The sequence below is a fragment of the Kwoniella dejecticola genome, chromosome 3 (assembly GCF_000512565.2).
Source record: "Kwoniella dejecticola CBS 10117 chromosome 3, complete sequence".
In the NCBI taxonomy this organism is placed as follows: Eukaryota; Fungi; Basidiomycota; class Tremellomycetes; order Tremellales; family Cryptococcaceae; genus Kwoniella; species Kwoniella dejecticola.
This window is the reverse complement of record NC_089303.1, coordinates 1,818,867-1,840,134: the sequence shown is the minus strand read 5'-3', so window position 1 is coordinate 1,840,134 and position 21,268 is coordinate 1,818,867. Positions and strand designations below refer to the sequence as shown.

General features: G+C 48.7%; 6 protein-coding genes across 6 annotated transcripts; 5 read left to right on the top strand and 1 right to left on the bottom strand.

Annotated features, from left to right (window-relative positions):
* Positions 1-25: 25 nt before the first annotated feature.
* Positions 26-1,866, bottom strand: I303_103049 (uncharacterized protein; the record flags this gene model as incomplete). Its single annotated transcript, XM_018406394.1, has 7 exons — positions 26-160; positions 259-365; positions 453-666; positions 745-874; positions 942-1,090; positions 1,160-1,248; positions 1,320-1,866. 7 exons carry the CDS (start codon positions 1,864-1,866, stop codon positions 26-28), a joined length of 1,371 nt encoding a protein of 456 aa, XP_018264888.1.
* A 624-nt stretch (positions 1,867-2,490) lies between these two features.
* Positions 2,491-4,372, top strand: I303_103048 (farnesyl-diphosphate farnesyltransferase; the record flags this gene model as incomplete). The annotated part of the gene is made up of 5 exons (XM_018406393.2): positions 2,491-2,676; positions 2,782-2,990; positions 3,080-3,662; positions 3,769-3,894; positions 3,950-4,372. The coding sequence occupies 5 exons, from the start codon at positions 2,491-2,493 to the stop codon at positions 4,370-4,372; spliced, it is 1,527 nt and encodes a 508-aa protein (XP_018264887.2).
* A 580-nt stretch (positions 4,373-4,952) lies between these two features.
* On the top strand, positions 4,953-8,852 carry I303_103047 (uncharacterized protein; the record flags this gene model as incomplete). Its single annotated transcript, XM_018406392.1, has 14 exons — positions 4,953-5,336; positions 5,461-5,778; positions 5,864-5,996; positions 6,080-6,289; positions 6,366-6,604; positions 6,712-6,853; positions 6,915-6,974; positions 7,042-7,178; positions 7,233-7,368; positions 7,433-7,446; positions 7,514-7,616; positions 7,672-7,705; positions 7,778-8,087; positions 8,151-8,852. The coding sequence occupies 14 exons, from the start codon at positions 4,953-4,955 to the stop codon at positions 8,850-8,852; spliced, it is 2,922 nt and encodes a 973-aa protein (XP_018264886.1).
* Positions 8,853-9,655: 803 nt separating this feature from the next.
* On the top strand, positions 9,656-11,266 carry I303_103046 (uncharacterized protein; the record flags this gene model as incomplete). Its single annotated transcript, XM_018406391.1, has 1 exon — positions 9,656-11,266. The coding sequence occupies one exon, from the start codon at positions 9,656-9,658 to the stop codon at positions 11,264-11,266; it is 1,611 nt and encodes a 536-aa protein (XP_018264885.1).
* Positions 11,267-11,975: 709 nt separating this feature from the next.
* I303_103045 (uncharacterized protein) lies at positions 11,976-13,901 on the top strand (the record flags this gene model as incomplete). The annotated part of the gene is made up of 1 exon (XM_018406390.1): positions 11,976-13,901. The coding sequence occupies one exon, from the start codon at positions 11,976-11,978 to the stop codon at positions 13,899-13,901; it is 1,926 nt and encodes a 641-aa protein (XP_018264884.1).
* A 719-nt stretch (positions 13,902-14,620) lies between these two features.
* I303_103044 (uncharacterized protein) lies at positions 14,621-20,364 on the top strand (the record flags this gene model as incomplete). The annotated part of the gene is made up of 7 exons (XM_018406389.1): positions 14,621-14,717; positions 14,927-15,552; positions 15,622-16,069; positions 16,166-18,288; positions 18,383-18,700; positions 18,755-19,222; positions 19,315-20,364. The coding sequence occupies 7 exons, from the start codon at positions 14,621-14,623 to the stop codon at positions 20,362-20,364; spliced, it is 5,130 nt and encodes a 1,709-aa protein (XP_018264883.1).
* Positions 20,365-21,268: the final 904 nt, after the last annotated feature.

Sequence of the window (21,268 nt, the reverse complement as noted above, 5' to 3'; positions counted from 1 at the left end):
GCCGCATCCTTCCGGTGAAGGATGATCATTTTCTACCCGCTTTCAGCTGTCTAGCAAACTTGTTAAATTTCTTGTTATCCATCTGGATCCTAGACACATGTTGGATCTCCTCTGCGAGATGTTGTGTTCTCGACTCAGGTGCCACAGAGTATTGTATATCCTAAGACACCCGAAATATCCAATCAGCCTTCGCGCTCACCATTCCCCAAGAAAAGTTCAGATGATACCCAGAGGGCAAAAGGAGCATGATGGACTCACTTTGACAATCTGTAATCTGGCTCCCTTTCTACCGGCGTTCTCAGCAAGAGCCTTCTTGATATCGAATCGTGCCGGTTTAGTCCTTTGTTGCGATCCACCACCAAGGCCTACAGCTTGAGAATGCTGAGTCTGAGACAACTCCATCTCGTCATCTTGATCGCGATCCCGTATGGATATTCGACCTTGCGAGTCACCGCCGATTTGCATTTGACCCATCTCGATATCGTCCTGCGTATCCACTTGTCTAGATCGGTAGTTTGCGGGTCGCTTGATGATTGGCCTTGACCATGCTTGGACTAGTGCGTCCGCTTGACGATTTATAGCCGGAGTAACCCTTTTCGTCTTGGTGTAAAACAACACAATAGGACCGAGTCGACATTCCTTCAAGGTCGTTGTGTCTAGATCCATCTGCAAGTGGTGTGTAATATCATCGTCAGCTGGCGAAATCTGCAGGCGGATGTAGGGAGTTATAGGTTATTGACCTACCTTTGGCAAAACCTCGAAGATCGCTTTTTGTATACCGACAGAAGGTAGACTCCTATCTGGCAAAGGCTCCAACCACCTCTTCACCGCTTCCAATACGCCATTATCAACTATGCTCTGCCATAATGTAGTACTTTGTTTCAAGCACGCGTCAGCTTTTATGATATTCAATGGCCAGGCAGCTGAAAGGGCGAGCTCACTTTCTCAGAACTCCCATGACTTCATCCAACATTGCTAATTTCGCCGTACCAGGCAACTTCTGTCGGTTGGCAGCTTCATCTTTGTCTGCAGCTGAGACCATCCTATCTCGCAATCTTGCACAAATCTCATCATGGTAATTGTCCACGATCTAAACACCCAATCCCAGGCCGGATCAGTGATTGCCACTTTGCCTTCTGCATTGGTGAGCTATACTCACATCTTCATCATCGCCCTTCTTTTTCCGCCTCGTGACTTTAGCTTTCTTTCCGATATTATCGATCCTCTCTTCCAGCGCCATACGACGTTCTGCAGCACAGATCATAATCAATCAGCTTCTTCGGATTTGTTGATAGTTCCCAAGTGGCAGCTGTACATACGAGTCGCTTCATCGTACACGGGCTGTGGCTCCCCTTCATCCTCATCGACATCTTCATCGACATCCTCATCCCCTCTTTCTCTCCTGCGCTGATTCTTCTCCATTCTCTTCTTCTTCCTTCTCCGCCTTCTGCGTTCTTCGTCATCATCATCTCTATCTTCGTCCTCGTCCTCTTCCTGGTCTTCGTGTTCGACTGCATCCTCGTCAACATCTTCTTCATCTCGTTTCGTCTTTTTGAACTTGGGTATCTTGGCTGGAGAGGTAGCTGTAGCAGCTACGTATTCCTCTCCTCTTTCTGCATCTTCCTCCTCGTCTCTATCTTCTGCCGTTGTGGTGGCAGGTAGAGTGCCATCCGTACCTATCTCTTCGGTTGATCTCGGTGGAAAGGCTAATCTGGGTCTGACCTGTTCTTCCTGTTCGTCCCGGTCATCGTCTTCGTCAACATCGACATCGGCATCTTCGTTTCCAACATTGTTGTTCACGACCAAGTCTTGAGCGTTGACCTCTTCAGCGTCCAACGCTGCTGGCGGGGGCGGCGAAGCTGACATGTTGATCGCTGTTTTGTGTTGCAAGTTGACAGTTGACAGTTGACAGTTGACAGTATGACAGATGATGCAAGTTGAGTTTCAAGGTTGCTATATCCTTGGACTGGCGTTCGACTGAGTTCAACGGTGGAACGGTGTTTTGATTCCGCTTGACGATAAGCTGTAAACAAGTGACCCATTTAAGCTGACATAGGATAACCCCGCGCGTGATATTTCCCTGAATAATGTTGTCCCATGCTCATCCTCCTCCGCTTGGATAGTCGGTGACCGACACCAGATCATCGTATCATACCATCCTCACAACTCACGAGCTCGAGTATCTTATTCATACGAAGTTCAGGCAGTATATTGAAACGGCTTACCTCCCCGTCAACCTCTCACAATTCCGACGACTGATCCGTCAACGTCAGTTCAGATAGACTTGCCAAGATGGGTCTCGGAGAATATGCTCTGCTTGGTCAGTCCAGTCATCCACCTTCCGCCTCTCATTGAGACATGCGCTGACCACAGCATCCCACTTCCACTTTCAGCTTTCACGCACCCTGTAGGCTCACAGCTATCTCTATGCGAGGACTGGAGAGTTGTCTACACTGGAAATGATTAGCTGATGAGTGTTCGGTGCTGCAGATGGAGCTTCGTGCTATCATAAATTTCGCAATTTGGAAAGACTCGCGAGACATCAAAGCAGAGTCAGAATGGGTCACCACGTACTACGACAGACCTACGATGAAGAAGTGTTGGGAATATCTCGATCTGACCTCGAGGAGTTTCGCTAGAGTCATTGGTGAATTAGAAGGTGATTTGGCGCGAACAGTAAGTTGATTTCAAGATCAAAGCCCCCATGAATATCGAACAGTCTTTGAATGTGTCATACGAGCGTCTCACACGAGGACGCTGACGAAATCTCATCGATTTTAGGTCTGTATATTCTATGTCGTACTGAGAGCGCTCGACACGGTGGAAGACGATATGACTATACCCAACTCGACCAAATTACCGCTCCTCAGATCGTTCCATGAAAAGCTCTATGAAAAAGGATGGACGTTCCATGAATCCAAGGAAAAGGACAAGATCGTCTTGGAGGAATTCAATAACATCCAGGAGGAATTTTCTACTCTCAAACCTGAGTACGTGTCTCTGTAACGCCTCCAAAGCGAAAATGGTTTGTATGCGATACTGTGGCACAGAATAGCTAATATCCGTTTGCTTCGTCTAGATACCAAACAATCATAGCTGATATCGCCAAGAAGATGGGTCGTGGAATGGCCGACTTCGCAGCGTTGGCTACTCCCGAACAACCAGTCGCCGAAGTCGACTCTATCGCAGATTACGATCTGTACTGCCATTACGTTGCCGGAGTTGTCGGTGAAGGATTATCAAGATTATTCGCTGCGTCAGGCAAAGAGCGGGAATTCATCGCCGATCAATTGACCCTGTCAAACTCCATGGGCTTACTATTGCAGAAGACCAACATCTTCAGGGATATTCACGAGGACGTGTTGGAAGGTAGAGGGTTTTGGCCAAGAGCTATCTGGTCGAAATACGGTTTCAACTCTATGAAGGAATTAATCGATCCGGCACGTGAGACAGAAGCTCTATGGGCATCTTCGGAGATGGTTTTAGATGCTTTGAGGCACGCTACGGATGCTTTGGATTATATGACCCTCCTCAAGTGTCAGAGCGTGTTCAACTTCGTGGCTATACCCGCTGTGATGGCGATTGCTACGCTGGAAAGGACTTTCATGAACCCCAAGATCTTGAAGGAGAATGTGAAGATCAGGAAGGGTGAAACAGTCAGAGTGAGTGAATTTCTGATGTCAGCGCACGCATCCTTACACCTACAGAATTGGTACCGGTGCGACTGTGACGAGGCAATCTGGCTGATTGATTGAGCACTATCTATAGCTTATACTCAAGGCTACCAATCCGAGAGACGTTTCGTATATCTTCAGAGATTACGCTAGAAAGATTCACGCGAAAGTACACAAAGATGATCCGAATCTGCTGAAACTCAGTATCGCCTGTGGAAAGGTGAGTCAGAACAATAACAACAAATCTGTGATCAATCGCTGATATTGCGGGGCAGATTGACCAATGGGCTGAACACCATTATCCGTCATTCATCAACATCTCAGGCGGAGGAAGCGGACAAGCTTCCTCGGCTATAGACCCGACATCCAATGATGCTCGAGCAGCACTGTTCGTGAGGCTAGCCAAAGAAGCTCAGGAGAAGATGAGAAGGGAGAAATCGGAGAAGTTCATGGCTGATCTCCGAGCTAGAGGGGTTATCAAAGAACGAAGTCCGGAAGAAGAGGCTGCTATCAAGGCCAAATACGAAGAAATGGAGAAACAGAGTGCACCATGGTTGATGATTGCCGGTGTAATCTTGGGAGTGTTGGCGTTGATGGCTGCCATGGGAGCTGGAGTGATTTGGGTCATCTTCAAGTTCTATAATGATGTGAGTTGCCCGATCAGCGATGAGTCGTATTACAATCCCTCTTTGAGCTGATGGTTGGGTTATTCCAGTAATTGAAACATGCGCTCCGAAGAGTGGATCTGGAGATAAAAAGCAGTGGCGAGGACGTTGATAGGCATTTTCAGGCTGGTCGCTGCGAGAACGATGACTCAGACAGAGGCAAAAACGCACAATCGGTGCAAAATTTTCAATTAGAGCGATGTACGTACTTACATACATACAGTGAAGTAACGCTGGGGGGTTCGGAGGACCTCAATACAATACATATACCCTTGACGATGCAGCCCTTCTGCTTATGCATGAGGTCTGTACAAAGGAGATCGGTGTCTGCTCTCAGCCCAGGATGTAATGGACCAAATTACGTATTGTGATAAGACAATGCGGTGCGGTGAATTACCGATGATGTTATGACATGATACGCGCTCGCTCGGGCGACTCATGGTTACTTAACATTTCCACGTTGAACTCTTATACTTGAGATATCTTTCACCAGTCCAGCATCGTCCGAGCTACTTTGGGTACAAGCGCGAATCCACGGCGGGCACCTCTTGTGACAAACAGGCGGCCTTTCAAATCGTCGTTCTCTGATCTGTCGTATCAAGGTGCAGCCAAGATGTTCGCAGCAGCTTCCAACCTATTCAAACAATCAACCTACCTTTCGGCATATAACATCTCCTCCTCTTCTACTTCATCTGCGGCTTCCCCAAATTCGTCCTCTACCAACTTACCAATTTCGAGCCCTTCTTCACCTGCACTGGGCTCATCTTCAAACGCAAACACAAACGCAAATGGCGGTGGTCTCTCATCCTCTGCGACCGGTGGTGGGAGATCGTTCAACGTGGGATTATGGAAAGTGCTTAATGCCTCTCATAAGACCACGGGCAAAGAAGTGAGCGTGTGGATCTTCGAGAAGAGGGTCCTGGATGGGATCAAGCCTTCTGTCTCTTTTGGTGGAGTGCCAGGTAGGGATTGGGTGATTGAGCAACTCAAGAAGGAGGTGAGTTTTGTCGATCTTGAATTGCTTGTCGAAGCGGTATCATCAATCTCCCATCAAATATCCATATAAACATGCCTCCGATCTCGCAACGGCTTGCTGATACGCTGCCTTCGAATTGACTCAGGCATCAGCTCTTTCCCGACTGCGTCACCCAGATATACTGCACATGGTCGAACCCCTCGAAGAGTCTCGTTCGGAATTGACTTTTATCACGGAACGTGTCACTTCGTCCTTGTCGTCCTTGTTCGCTGCTGCTTCGACCAGCAATGCGAAACGTAGCGGTAGACCACCGGCCGGTGAGCGCAGCGGGGAAGTAGATCTGGACGAAGTGGAGATACAAAAGGGCACGCTGCAAATTGCGAAAGCGTTAAGTTTCCTGCATGAAAAGGGACGAGGGGTTCATTTGAATCTTGGGCCGGATGGGATTATCATAAATTCGAAAGTGAGCATCAACAACCTACATGTACCATCAGTTTGGCTGCTGGCCTACGTGACAACGACTAACGAAGTTTGGGTTGTCGTTCTAGGGAGACTGGAAATTGTCCGGATTATCATTCATGACTCCCCTCAATCAACCTGATGGTTCTCCTACGAAATATGTGTATCCCGAAGTAGATGCACGACTGCCCCCTCAAGTCCAGTGGAAGTTGGACTATCTAGGTAAATCCGTTTTCTCGTTTCTCGGTTGACTGTTTCTGGAAAGACAGCCCGAAACATAAAAGCTAATTCCAACTTACCCGTAGCACCGGAATATGCATTAGATTCCCAGTTAACACCTTCCTCCGACCTGTACTCACTAGGATGCCTGCTCTACGCCGTACATATGGGCGGCAAACCGCCTTTTCAGAATAGGGGCTCGATGCAGAGTCTGCGTGATAATGCTGAGGGCTCGTTGGTGCGCGAAGAATGGATCAGCGGGAGTAAATGGGAGAGATGTGGTCCCGAACTCAAAGGTCAGTTAAGATTTTGATACGATCGTCGGTACATTTCTCTCACGAGAACTGATGATGAGAATTGCGTTATTGCTAGATCTGCTACCTCGGCTACTGACACGGCATCCTTCAAACCGAATCTCTCTCGCTTCTTTACCATCTCATCCGTTCTTCTCCTCGTTGGCTATATCCACTTTGAGTTTTCTAGACGCTACGACATTCGCTTCTAAGCCTCGAGAAGAGAAGGCCACATTCCTCAGAGGACTTGTAAGGGTTTTGCCAACCTTCTCGGAACGATTGAGGAAAGGCAAAGTCCTGCCTAGCTTGTTGGAAGAGGTAAGTCATTCGATTGAAGAAACCCACAGGGGACTTCCACTGGGCTTTCTATTGTCTTGAGCGACAGCGGAGAAGCTGATCTGTGCTCATGTCCCGCGCGTTCGTAGATGAAAGACCCGTACCTGTTACCATTTATACTCCCGAATGTCTTTGAGATTTCAAGAGGCCTGAATAAAGACGAATTCGCAAGCGTCTTGCCTAAATTGCAACCGCTCTTCGCACTCAAAGACCCGCCTCAGAATATGCTCAGTAAGTGTCGATGGAAATGGCCTCGCCCGTCCTCTTCCGCAGCTGATCACTTGATCTTCAGCTTTGTTGGAGCACCTTTCACTTTTTGAGGAGAAGACCACACCACCAGTCTTCCGAGAAAGTGAGTTTCCGTGCTCCACTTCAAGCTTCATCTCATCGAGGTCAGCTGACCATTGGTATTCTGTCAGACGTCATGCCGCTCATCTACAATTCGCTGGAATGCGAACATTTACCGGTGCAAGAAAAGGTGCTGAAGACTGTTCCCCATCTGTGCGAGATTCTGGATTATGGCACGGTACAGAATGTTTTGTTGGTCAAAGTAGCCGTGAGTCAGCTGAGATACTCGAATGGAATAAATCAAGCTGATCCTGATACACAGATACTTTTCACGCGCACGAGGATATTATCTGTCAAAGTGCAAACACTTGATTGTTTCACTTCGATGGTCAAGACCCTCGATAAAGCGACTCTGACCACTAAGTTGGTACCCCTTCTTGCTAAGATCAAGACGAAAGGTGAGTTACTATATACCCATTTTTCATCATGTGTGAATTTGAGCTGACAGGGACGTTCTTGTAGAGCCTGCTGTGATGGTGTGTTGATGTTTTGATGGTCGTCCCATCTGGCCCTTTAAGTAGATTGGCTGACAATGGTTCCCAGATGGCCACATTGGCGGTTCACGAAGCGATGGGAGCGAAAGTCGACCGTGAAGCAATTGCTACGCTCGTCTTGCCACAATTGTGGGCAATGTCAATGGGACCGCGTGAGTCTTCTTCGCGGATGAAAATGAGTATGTAGCTGACTGGACTCGTCGGCAGTACTGAGTGCGGATCAGTTCACGAAGTTCATGACGTAAGCGCATAGCTTCTCCCTTTATCCAGCCGAAGAATCACGGAGCTGAGATATGATCGGCCTGCATTGCAGTGTGGTGAAAACCCTCGGGGCAAGGGTGGAGCAAGAACATTCCCAGCATCTACGAGACGTGCATCGTATCGAAGCTCAAACGGCCTCACTGGCCGCTCAGAATGCTTTCGCCCTCAATGGCAGTTCGCCAAATCTGGGGGTCGGGTCCAATGGAGGCGAGATGGATTTCGAAACTCTTGTCAGAGGCTCTGGCGGATCCGCTGCTCCTTCGCCGAATCCTGCGTTTGCTGCATCGAGCTCGGTTGGCATGAGTGATCCGTGGGACGATGAGGGCTGGTTGAATGGTGGCGATAATACCGCCAGTGGACTCGTAGGTCCGATATCGTCCTTTGATGCTGCTAGAAATCGCTGACGAGTGGGGCTGCTTGCACAGAGTAATACCTTCCCTACCTTATCAATCAACAATACAGGTTCCTCATTCCCTACATCCCCTCCGAAACCGACGATGACATCTAGAACTACTGCCAATAGCACTGCAGCTGGATCGAGCAAGTTGAAAGCTCGACCTGTCCCTTCATCTACGTTCAACTCTTCCGCCTTTTCAGATCCTCCACCTACCCTTGCACCTTCTATCCCAGGCCCTTCTTCTTTTTCTGTTTCGTCTTCCTTTGCGCCATTACAACCACAACCACAAACGATGTCGATGTCGATGAAATCACCTTCACTCACACCGCAATCAACGTTCAGCTCAAGCTTCGGATCGACTAATGGCGGTGCACCGAATTACAATATATCTCTGACGCCTCAACTACCGAATCAAGCGCCGACCAATTCATCGCCATTGTCATTCATGTCTTCTCCGACACTCGCTCAACCTGCTCACATATCATATCAACCGCAACCTCAAGCGATGCCACCGACACTTTCATATCCACCTTCTCAGGCTTCACAGTCTACACAACCTACGGTACAACCGATCAAACCTCCACCTCCTCCGGGCTGGCAGTCTGGCTTGATGCAACCTTCCTCTGCACCCAAAGCTGTATGGGGCAAACCCTCGAATGGAGCGAATGGGAGTGGAAATGGGAGTACGGGAGGGAAGACGGATTGGGGTGATTTTGATCCGTTGAAGTAGTTCCTAGTGCATCCGGGAATGTCATAGTCATAGTCATAATCATAGTCATAACCATGGTCATAGTCATAAACACAGTGCTTGCCTAGGATGTATCTGTACATTCCTGCATATACCTCTTAACGACGGGTGGGCAGACAAAACCTTGGTATCTTGGTCAGATATTCTGAATTTGACGCATTCCTTCGGCAGCCGAAAGTCGAATACGTAATAGGTAAATCACGGGTTTCGCGATAAATCTAAATCTAAATTACCCTGACAATTCGGGGATATGTTTTGTTGTTTCTTTTTGTCACTTTTCACTTTTCACTTTTCTCGCAGTCAGGATCAAGGCCTCTTCTGGAATGAGAGTTTGTTGGGTCTACTAGCAGAGGAACGGGTATAACGTACAAAAGCCCGTCTAAAACGATTCACCTCAGGGAGGGTAGTTCTCGGCTGCCAATGGAAAATTCTACTGTTGTAACATGCTCTCACAGCGAATTCCCGTTGATGATCTACTAATCAGTCCTTACAGCTTGTCAGCTTGCACATTGCGTTCTTCCTTCCACTCGCTATCATTTCAATCTCATCAGCTGTTATCTAGTAATACTGGGTCTTTCGCCAGATAGCAAGCTTTCATCGTTACCACTGCACACGTCGCATCTACTACGCGACCAGTGAAGTCACCCCTAACCCCCGGTATCAGACACCAATTGGTCGTCAACTCAACAACCCCTTCGTATCAGCGCATCCTCACTGCCTCACCACATCTAACAACTTACAAATCCGACTCAGCGACCCACATTCCAAACTAGACAACGGCCACGATGGCCACCTCGGTCGCTTATTCATACTATGCTGGATCATCACCTGCTTCCACCCGTACCGTGGGCGCAGCAGCTACAGCTACTGTAGATAGCAACACGTATGATCATTACACCTCATCCCCATCGTATGACTCAGAATCGTATGACTCCAACACCTACTATTATTACCCTTCTACAACCTCCCTCGCGGGTTCTTCGAAGTCGACTCTTGGACCTTCCCCTTCTTCGGGCGCTAGTGGGAGTTACGGACAAGGATTACCGTCCAACTACGCTATAGCTTCCGCGTCAGCGTCCGCCGCTGCCCCCATTTATTCGTCTAGTACGGCATTCAACAACTCTGCCTCGGAATCGGAATCACACAACAATGCGACAAACATCAATAACGGTCAAGATGGTAATGGGAATAAAGGACATTTATCGTTACCTGCCATCGTGGTGATTTCCATAGTCGTGACTCTGGGAGCTGTGGGGATCTGCTTTAGTTGTTGCTTGTATAGAAGACGCAGGAGAAGGCTCAATACACTACCTGGCGGTGATCCAAGAAGGAAAAATAAGAATAGACATAGCGGTGGAAGAAGTATAGGGGATGAAGATAAATTCCATGAGATTGATATTCAGGCTTTACCTTCTTCGTCGCCATTGACAGCAAATAGTCCAACACCAGCACGTCAACCGAGATTCTCACAACGGGACCTGAACAACATCCTCATCTCAAATCAACACCAGCAATATACTTCAACAAGTCCATTTGCCGATCCGTCCCCTTTGTCTAGGGGTAATACAATCAGACCGCCTTCCAGACGAACAGCCAATGACCATGAGACGGACTCGCTCTATACGGATAACTCGGAATTCGACATGTTGGCTCAAGATGGTAGTTCGTACGCCCGGACGCTGTCTACTTATAGTGAAGGGATGAACTCGGAATACTCGGAACGCGATTTAAGCTCTGGGTCTTATATACCTCAGTCTCAGTCTCAACGACCTCAACCTCAAACACAGACTCCAAGTTCAACCTTTACGGGAATGGGAGTTGCAAATGGGAGACCAAGGCTGGAAGTAGATACCAAATCCTCAGCGGGTCCGATCAGTCCATTCCCACAATCATCCACTTTCTCACACTCTCACTCCAATTACACCAGCAACCATACACAGACCAGGGACTACGCTCGTCTGGTCTCCCCACCATCCGCGACCGCCTCCGCTTCTGCATCCATGCAAACATCGACATTATCGCCCTTCTCGGACCCGTACCCTTACTCGTCTCCGACCGGTATAGATACAAATACCAACTCCAGTACGGAAACTTACGCGTATGGATACGCCGCTCAACCTCTGATATCGCCTATTTCGGCTAGTACAAGTAGATCGTGGAGAACGGAGGATGAAGTTTTATTTACCACTCAAACACCGCGAGTTGATCGAAGATCAACGCCAGGTTTAGGTACTAGACAAGGGGAATTACAGAGAGGAGTAACGATTGTTAGACATACAGATGGAGGGGCGACAACCCCTAGACCCATCGAAAATGAGGATGGAGCGGAGGAAGAAGAGGAGGAGGAAGTGCATTTGCCTCCTAGTTATAGGGAATTGTATCCTCAGAATAGGTAGCTCGCGAATGTGGTTTTGCTTTGTTGTTCTTTTTTAGGGGCTTATGGGTATTTGATTCTTTTGGAATAAGGTCCAGGTCAGATCAATGATCTGGTATAATAGGTTGTCAATTGTATCACTTCACGTATGGTAGTAATAGTGAACTATCTCTTCGGCTTGATTAGACCCACTGCTGGAATAGTCGCGTATCCGGTAGTAGTCTGTTCTGAGCTCGAGATCGGACTTTCATGGATTCCTCAGCACGTGCACGTCGTCCACATGTGCTCATACTTCGAGTGACTGCTGGATCGACTCGGATTCAGTCAAGCCAAGCAGAGCCAAACTCGGACGTTGAACCATATTAAGCTTTTGTGCAAGGGTAAAGATCTTGGCGCGCTTTCGGACGATGACATCAGGCTCAGCTGATTTCGCACGATTTCGCAGAATTTGAGTCGATAAGAGCACGGCTGACATCTTTTTACTCGAGTGTTTCTACTCGTACTGTGTGCAACGTAACACGTAACTTTTACACGGATTCGGATAGATAAGGGGACGTGGTGGCCACTCAGTATGTAGACTATCGACTCGATACTTTTGGCAAACAGATCAAGATCAGATCGTTCATCGTTGGCGTATAAAGTATCTTTCGCCTTCATCTGGGCAATCTTCGACAAAATTCCTATCATAAGGAACCGATACACGTACTCACAAGGACATTTTGACATTCAGCATGGTCAGCTACTCTAGTTCTCAATTACAAAAAGAATTCATCTATACCCCTCTCAAAGATTATGTGACCCCCGAAGGCCATTCATCGGCGACATACGCACCTGGACATCCCTTGTCGTTCGGCAACGGCAAAGGCAGCGAATTACGCTTTGTCCCATTCGAGAAAAGGGCAAGTAAACGATCTTATGGACCTATCTGGACTTTCAATTGCGACTATACGATCTTCGCTCTGGGTATCGAAGATGAATTGCATGTCTATCACCTGAATGAATTGTCATCGCCATCCACATCTACGACCACAGCTGCGAAAGCCTCAGTGGAAGTGGTAAAGGCAGAAATAGAAGAAAGAGAAAGCGAAAGAGGAAGGGACGCCGATACGATCGAACCTCCACGATGCAAACACCAGATACTGCGCGGTCATACAGGTCAGATAGGATTCGTGGCTTTCTTACCTCACAACCCGAAAAAGATGGTCTCGTACGCTGAGAGTAGATCCAGGGAGACGAGTCGGATACAGCGGCCCTCCTCGGAGATCATTTTTTGGGATTTGGATGAAGTGGATGAAGGATCAAGCTCGTCTAATTCGGATAACGATGTCGTTGAAGCGTCTGTACAAGGAGTCAAGGCAATAAGGGAGTACATCTGGTCTAGGTCCGACTCCACCGCTAGTCCTGGTTGTGCTACGAGTACACCTTCGACTTTTACATTGAATATGGACTTCGAGAAAGAATTGGCGGAGAGTATACACAAGATACTCAGCAGAGCGAAGATTGACCAATTGATACCTAAAGAATCGAAAATGAATGGCAGATTAACAAATCAATTCGGATCACCGATATTCGATCACAAGGGTACGCAGATGATCTATATGCCGGGGGATAGACCTTGTTCAAACGGAGACGATAAATGGGATTTCATCGTACTCGATCTGCAAAGTAGACAGGAATGGAGGTATGAGGGACATAGGGATTCAATAATGAGGATTGGATTTTCGCCGAACGATAAACTCATTGCTTCTGTCGCATGGGATAAATCGATCAAAATTTGGAATGCCCCTCATACCGCTACCGCGTCTAAGACTGGAGCCGGAGCAGGAGTAGATGCAGAGAAGGGAGATATAGTATATGATTTCAAGACTGAAGGACAGAATTGGGCGGGAGTCTGGTCCCCCGATTCCAGATTTTTCTTGGGTACGTGCGGACAAGGAGCAATTAGGATTTGGGATATTGCAAATGGAAACGGAGAGGAAGTTTGGAAATTCCAGTATGGAGAATGGTGTAGAGCTGTAGATTGGTCGAAAGATGGAAAGTATATAGCGCTCGGAGGAAGGCGCGCGGGGTCGTTAATGATTTTCAATGTTGAAGGATTGGCGGGTCCTTCTGGTGGATCGCCAGGAATAACGTCGGCGGAGGAGGAGAAGCATAAGGAGACGAAGACGAAGACGAAGACGCAGACGGAGATGATCAAGAGTCAAAGACCCTCAAATGACGATGATAATGAGAATGAGCATGGAAATGGACGCAACCAAATCCTCGACACAAACCGAGAACAGAATCCGCATTTGACGGATGCTCAAGATGACTACCACACCGCGAATACAAAGATCAAGTTGGCATTCGAACGAAGTCTAGAGGCGGACTTTACGAAGGAGGAATTGAGACCGTTAGCAAGTGGTATGATGGGTGTGCATGTCTTGTCCTTCCTCCCAGTGTTAGGATCAGGATCAGGATCGCAAGGGCCGAAGTTGGTGTCCACGACAAGCGGGGAGAATGCGATCGAGGTCTTCGATATTGCCACCCAACAGAAATGGAGGTTCGTTGATCCGAAACGAGAAGATCTGGGGACTTTGAAAGGGTGGCAGTGGGATGAGGAAAGGGGGCATCTCATCACTATCCATGGTGATGGGTTGAGATATTGGAAATTCTGATCGCATCGTGTCTTATGGTCGAATATGGTACGTTGTATAATTCGATGGAGGGTCACATCTTGTAGCTTTACTCTTGATATGTATGATCATCTGGACCGACTGTATGTTTTGGCACTGTGCATCGGTGTATCCGTCCATCAAGGCTTACCGGGAGTGCATTTGAATGGGTGCCACAATAACGGAATTAAATTGTGCCTTTCCTTTGGCTTGCCTAGTTCGATCATTCATCGTTCATGCTGTCATGATAACTGCACGCATCATTTGTGGAAGTAGGAGGAAATCATACAGTTTACAGGCATATAATTGACTGTGCATACCATATCATTCTAGGCAAGCTGAGCATTACTCTCGTGCTCCGTGACTGCATTGCTTTTTCTAGCAGGGATCGACCGAATATCTGAAGAATTATCGCCCCTGACATTCTGGGATCTGGACTTTTGACCGGCCTCGAATTCGCTCCACAATTACCGACAAGCACACGCTTGCCACCATAGAATACCATATCCACCACCTTAATCCAGATATCCCAAACTTCTCGAAAGGTACAAGCTCACTTCGACCTTCAAGCTGAGGAAGAGACGCGCATCAGCTTTCACGCTGAATACATACATATCAATTTAGAAGAGAAGACCGATCGGGATCAGTGTTAGATGTTCAAGATCAAACCCAACATACAGCTGTAATCGACCTCCTCATCATTCTCAAGAATCACATTATAGATGGGGTCGGCATCGCGTTCGGGGAGTGAGGGGACCCCTACTGCCTCTGAGAAGGACGGAGATGGAAGGACACCTACGCCTAAGCTCAATGCTACTGGTAAGCAATCGCTCTTCCCGTCCTTTGATCCCTTACCGACCAGATTGTATCCGCTTCCGAACCTATCCTTTATGGGTCTTCGGCTTGATCATCGTCACTGGGATTCCGCTCGGAAGACCGTCATGCAGCGTCGAACGCCGGCCTTCCTATCTATATCGTCAGGCTGTTGGATGTACCCAGTCCGCATCATTTGCTGACTAAGTCCGCAGTCGAATCAGATCCGCCCCTGGCCCCATACGACCAGATCGTTCCGTCCTCTCCACCGCTCCCACCGCCCGACTTCAATCCTCCAGCAGACTTCCCTGTAGATTCGCCAGTCAGCAGCATATCCACACCATCCGTTAGCTCCGCAACTTCGCCTACTGGATCTAATCTATTCGCTTCACCCGCAGAGGCTAGTCCCAGCATATTCCCACCTGGCGAATATAGTCACCTTCAACGTCCAGCTTTGCAGTCCATACAGCGAGTGTCAAGCGACTCTATCAATACGCCGGGCTCTACCGGTTCTGGAGCAAGTTCATTATCGTCAGATCAGTCGAGTGGGGATCATCTAGTGGAAATGCGAGAAGACCTGAAGGAGAAATTGCTTCACTCCGAAGTCTCCACGCCCTCTCGAACAAGAAGTAGCTCTACCTCCACGACAACAGCTGAGAGTTTCAGATTTAATTTGATTAACCCCACTCCACCTTCCGAAGCTGCGTTATTTGAGGACTACGAGGATGACGATTACAATGCGGAGGCTGGACCCAGCGTGCCGAGGAGACTTAGTTCTGGTGCTATGGCGCATCTGGATGATGGATATGACATGCCAGTGGAGCATGCATGGGACAGTGTGGTGAGTCATTCACCGCCCGCGAAGAGACTTATTAGTCCTCGATTTGAGATACTGAATGCTTTTGTTTAGTGGCCGGCACCCGGATCCGCCCATAGAAGCGCGCCGCCAGAATCTGGACCATCGAGATTTCCCATTGCCCCTGTATCACCTTTTGTCACTCCCGCATTTTCCCCTGCGATCATACCCACCACGTCTTCGTCCAGCTCCTTATCACGAAAACCTCCTTCGCCAATAGTCGATCCTCATGATCCGGTGTCGCCATCTAGGCGGAGCCAATCGCCAGTCACCAACCCATTTCGCTTTTCTCCTCGCTCAGGCGGTACTTCACCGAATATGGAGTCACACAATCAAGCTGAGATGTATTACGGCGGAAGAAGGAGATCCGTCACAGCCGAAGCTCCCTTATTAGCGCATTCACCCCCCTCCTCTGCACCTATCTCCATCAATCTCAGCAGACACAATAGATCATTATCCAATTCTTCTCAAAACAGCCCATCGAGCCGGACCTTCTTTCATCGTGGATCACCCACAACAGCGAGCCCGCCAAATGGTCCAGCGCGATCTACTTCATCGGTTCCGCTGGACAATGTGAGACCTATGAGTCCGTCAACAGGCAGACCCAAACCGACGGCACCTCCACTTTCGACATCTGCAAATAGACTGAATAATCCCGGTGCCTCTCCACCGATCTCGGCTGACTCCAAGGGTCGTCCGAGAGGTCATAGCTTATCTTCCACTGTGCGCACTCAGCAATTTAGCATTGATCAGCCGAACGCTTCGTCGAGTGGCCCACGGCAGGTCTCACCATCGGTCGGTCCGTCGCGTCCAGATCAAAAGGAAGAACGTCCTGTCTCACCTTTCAAGTCTTCTGCATCGTTGCCTCCCATCTCCTTACCTCCCGCCTTGGCGCAACCTCCGAATCCCTTTCCAGAACCTGCTCAAATTTCGGTAGCCTCAAATCCCACCAGACCTCCGTCTCCACCTCTTTTCGCCCCGCTCGCCCGTCCCGCCGTGCTCAGGCGAGCGCTATCAGACTACGATGCAAAGGCTAGGAATACCCCTCCATCGTTCCATCGTACACTCAGTATCACTGCAGAGCTCGATAAGTCACCCAAACGCTCTACCGCATCCGCTGATATCAAATCCCCCTCGGATATCAAGGAAAGCATAGATATCGACCTTGCTCGCACGAAGAAGAGTCCGAGAAAATCGCCCAACGTTTTACCTGTCATTTCGCCGCTTTCCGCCCGGTCTGCTGGTCCTTTAGGAAACGCAGAAGAGAGAGTCGGCGATTTAGCTGAGACATCCGCCGTTCAGAGCTATTTCCCCGATGTCGACACGCCGGGCTGGACGGGTGAATCGGCAGCAGATCACATGGGAGATGTCGACATTGTCGACGAAGGGGACGTTCTACCCATGGGCGATGTACAAATGGACGTCACTTTTGACGACGAGGGTCTAAACACGTTGGAGAGGATTTTCCTGCTCAGCAAGAGTGAATACCCTTTCCATCGGGCTTACGTCGCGCGCGTGCTGGGCGATCTGCTCAACGAGGTGGATCCCTGCGAATCGGTTGAATATGTGCTTCCGTTACTAAGCGGGTTCTCGATGGACGACGACGAGAGTGTCAAAGAAGCATTCGCATCGGAATTGCATAGGATTCTGTGGTACTTTTTCTCGACTTGCAAGCTCCTCATCGATGACGGCGAGGGGGAGATGATCGAAGTATCCGAACCTTCAGGTTACATTGTGCCTCGCGAGGGTCATCCACCTGAAGCGCGAAAGGAGACGGTAACGATTACGTCCGAAGGGATGAACGCGGTACCCACACCCACAGTAGCTGAAGCAACGGAGAATGCTATACCCATGGGGCGACCAAGATCGAATTCTTCTCTGCTCAGCACGAGCAGCGCGACGGACCCGTCTTCTTCTGGATCAAGTTTGACTAGGCCGCCTTCAACAAAGTTCTCCCCGGGAATTTTGGATGGACCCGATATCGATACGCCTAATTCCTCCATATCGGCGTCATCGCAAGATACAGCCTTCAGCCCCGGCATCTACATAAAGCCGTATGCTGAATCTGGTGACCAAGATGTCGATATGTCCAAGGCAGATCAAGGTGCACTTGTTGATCGACCTGTCCTGTCAGTGAGCTTTTTTACGCCACTCGTGGGATCTTTACTCCTCAATCAGAACCCGGTTATCTCTGAATCGGTCCGAAACGGGGTCGTTGCTATTCTAGAGAGACTCAGAGGTAAAGGAGAGACTACCCTCGAAATCTGGGGACACGTTGCACAACAGGCAGAAGCCGATGAAAGGCGAGGATACGCTACTCAGAATGGACCCCATCAACATGATCTTAGACCGTTCTTCCATGAAGCTAGGATGGTCGTGGAAAGAGAATTGATCCAAGGAATAGTCATTGGTATGGGCCAACTTTCAACGGACATGCCAGATATGATGTTTGAAGACCCGGATCAGGGGTCTGAAGACGAAATCAGGGATCATGAAGCTTTCCAAGCTCAATTGGTCCAAGAAGCCACAGCCGGACGGGCGACCTCGATGAACTTAATTGGTGCTGTATCGGAGTTCTACGAACAGCATGAAATAGTCGAGAATGGTTTCATCGAGGAAGTTTTAGCCTCAAGTGACGGCGACGTACCGGTTCGAGCAGAAGCCGCCGTAGCTATGAGTTGTTTGGCAAAGATCATCCCCGTTGAGCACATTTACAGCATGGTACGTAGTCGTCATTCCTCGCCATCATGTCGCTCTCTTTGTCCTCATTGCGCGATTCCAAGGAGAAATGTGCTTATGCGTTTTCGATTCACAGTTACCGCTCTTTGAGATGTTCTGCGAAGATGAGAATGATCACGTCAAACAATCTGCGTGTCTTGCTCTGCCCGCCTTATGCCGGCGCATCGAATCGGCGGAGGAACGTCGCTCATTCGCCGTCAAAGCTGTGCAGACCCTGATTGCCGGCGATGAAGACGTCCGATGTGCCGCGCTCGAAATGCTTGGTGAAGTCATCCACATATTCCACGATAATCCCAACGGTCCGCCGGACGCACTCATCGATGTGTACACGGATGACTCTGAGGTCAGAGACGGAGAAAGAGATTCGGACTGGGATGTCGTAGCTATCTTCAACGTGAGTCGACAGAGCTCAATTGATCCAGGTTTTGTCTAATGCCATGCTATATAGCTCCCCGGTGTATGCCTTACGCTGGGCTCAGAACGGTGGTCAGACATCCGAGATCTCTTTCAGAGGCTGCAAGATCGAGCTGGCGAGAAAGTCCTGCGCACAACCGCATCATGCCTTCATGAGCTTACGAAAATCCTGCGACCCGATCAAGTGGTTTCTGATGTTCTTCCGGTATACACGCGATTACTTGGTGACTCTGAGGAGATTAGGGAACGTGTATTTGAACATGTAGACGTGATCATTGCCTCGGTGCCCAAAGAAGTCGGCTGGAGTCTTTTCCGACACCTTGCTAGGGGTTGGAAAGAAGGTATGCTTGGTGGTTGGCGAGCGCGGGAAAAACTAGGATTACACATCCCGAGCTTCCTGGAGATTTTTGCTGGATGGAACGGGATTGAGGAGATCCTCGAAATGATGAGAGACGCTCTCCTTGATCCGTTTGCTGCTGTCAGAGATGCGGTCACCAAGGGGGTGAGTGCAATGCGTCCATCATCTGAATATGTTCATCTCTAAATATATTAATCACTGCAACTTGTATGAATCGCTAATTCACGTCCGCGCAGATCCCGAAAGCATACGAGATTTTGGGAACGCGGTCGCCTGTAGCCAAGAAGTTCAGGGATATCCTGCTCGGATTGGGAGATTCGAGAGTCTTCAAGCAACGATTGACATTTATCCGATGTCTTCGAGAATTCGTCAAGCCCCCGCCGAACAGACAAGCATTCGAAGATTTCTTCCTACCCGTCTTACCTCGCCTATCGAAAGATGTCATCGATGTCAGACTTGGCTTAGCCCAAATCATCGCTGACCTCTTTGTCGTTGGCGCATACTATTCCAATGTTGGACAGAATGTCCCGAAGACGATCTGGGAGATAGCTCATCAATTAGCTCAAGATGAGAGTGCGGATGTGAGAGACACGGTACGAAAAGTCAATATGGATAGAGCTAGACCTACAGGGAAGGGCAAAGACGTACGCGTGCCTTACGAAGTCAATGTGGATGGGGTCAAACAGGATCGATCTCTGAAACCTGGTGAAAGAGACAGAAACCATTCGCCCAAAAACTCGACCACTTCAAGGCAAACGAGTGGAGATTCTTTCGCTTCAGTATCGAACACTTCAATCGCGTCCGAGCGGGAGGACCGTAAATCATCGTCGAAATCGAGTTCTTCCTCATCATCTAGCTCTACTATAACCAGCCTTGATCCCACTCCGCACCGGCAAAGTCCCGCTTCTGCCATATCATCTTCAATGGCGTCCAACGACCAGCCCCCGTCTGATCGCCCGATGACGGTGCCTAATAGAAGACCGTCAGGCGAGGTGATGACGAAGTTGGGTCTTATGGACTTATCGGCTCCTTCGGAATCGAACCCTCAGGCAGGTCAATCGTCTTCGCCTATGGCGAGTAACCCCAGAATTCTCGATGTGCCAATACCCGCGAAAGAAGGAGCTTTTGTGAAATCTCCTATATCCGCCCTTCCCGACCGTGATCATAATGACAATAAACATAACGAGGAACTTGATACTCTTGAAAAGGCAACGGCAAGAGTCGACCCCGATCCATTCGCATCAAGCTTTGGGGAAGCCACGAGTTCCACGCCTGAATCTGCGTGAGACAAGTGATGGACATACCTCAATTCACCAACTTCCCAAGTCCCAATCAAGGCTTTGGCCTGTATTCCATTCTCCTTCCTTTCATTGTTTGAGCATTGAGCATTGAGCATTGGTGATCGAGCATTTGTCAATAATTATATACTCAACACTTTGTGTACGTACGCGTATGCTTACTGGTAACATGTAGCGATTAGACTAGAATGAGTTAGTACAGGCAGAAGAAGCAAGATGATTAGACAAGTAAGAAAAGTAGTCAGTACTCGTATGGTAGCATGACATGTATTTTTATTTCCACCTTTCTTAGTCTCCTTACTCCATAATCACGGATCTCCTCCGATCAGTCATGTATTCCGTACGAGTGATCATCCTTTTCTGAGCTTCAGCTTGGAAGGTTCTCAGCATATTAGCATTCCAACATAACTTATGTACGAACTTGCATGCCAGCGAGCGACGTTGTGTTAGGCGGTGAACAAGCCGCGCAAGATTGCTAAGTTGCGCTCACCAATAAGATAATTCTTGCTTCCATGGGGCCGAAACACAGAAACGCGCCGACGTCGATGTCGGTGCTGTCAGTGTGAACAGAACAAAACATGCGCTTGCAACCGGACCAAGGCTGTCTAGTGATACAGAATGTAACATTTCGTGTGATTGACTACTTTCCCCTTTTGGTCTGGTACTCCTTAATCTCGACCTCGTTATATACCCATTTTGGAACATATAGATGATACAAATACAATTTGAGTAGGGGGAAGTATGAATAAAGCGTACGATGGTAGTACTCCAATATTTCCGGAAGCAGATTCGCGATCTTTCTGTATGTAGGCTGGACAATCATATATACTTTTGTTCGGACCTTATAGGCATAAGGTCAAATTATTTGGAAGATGTAGAGGTTGATGGTGTA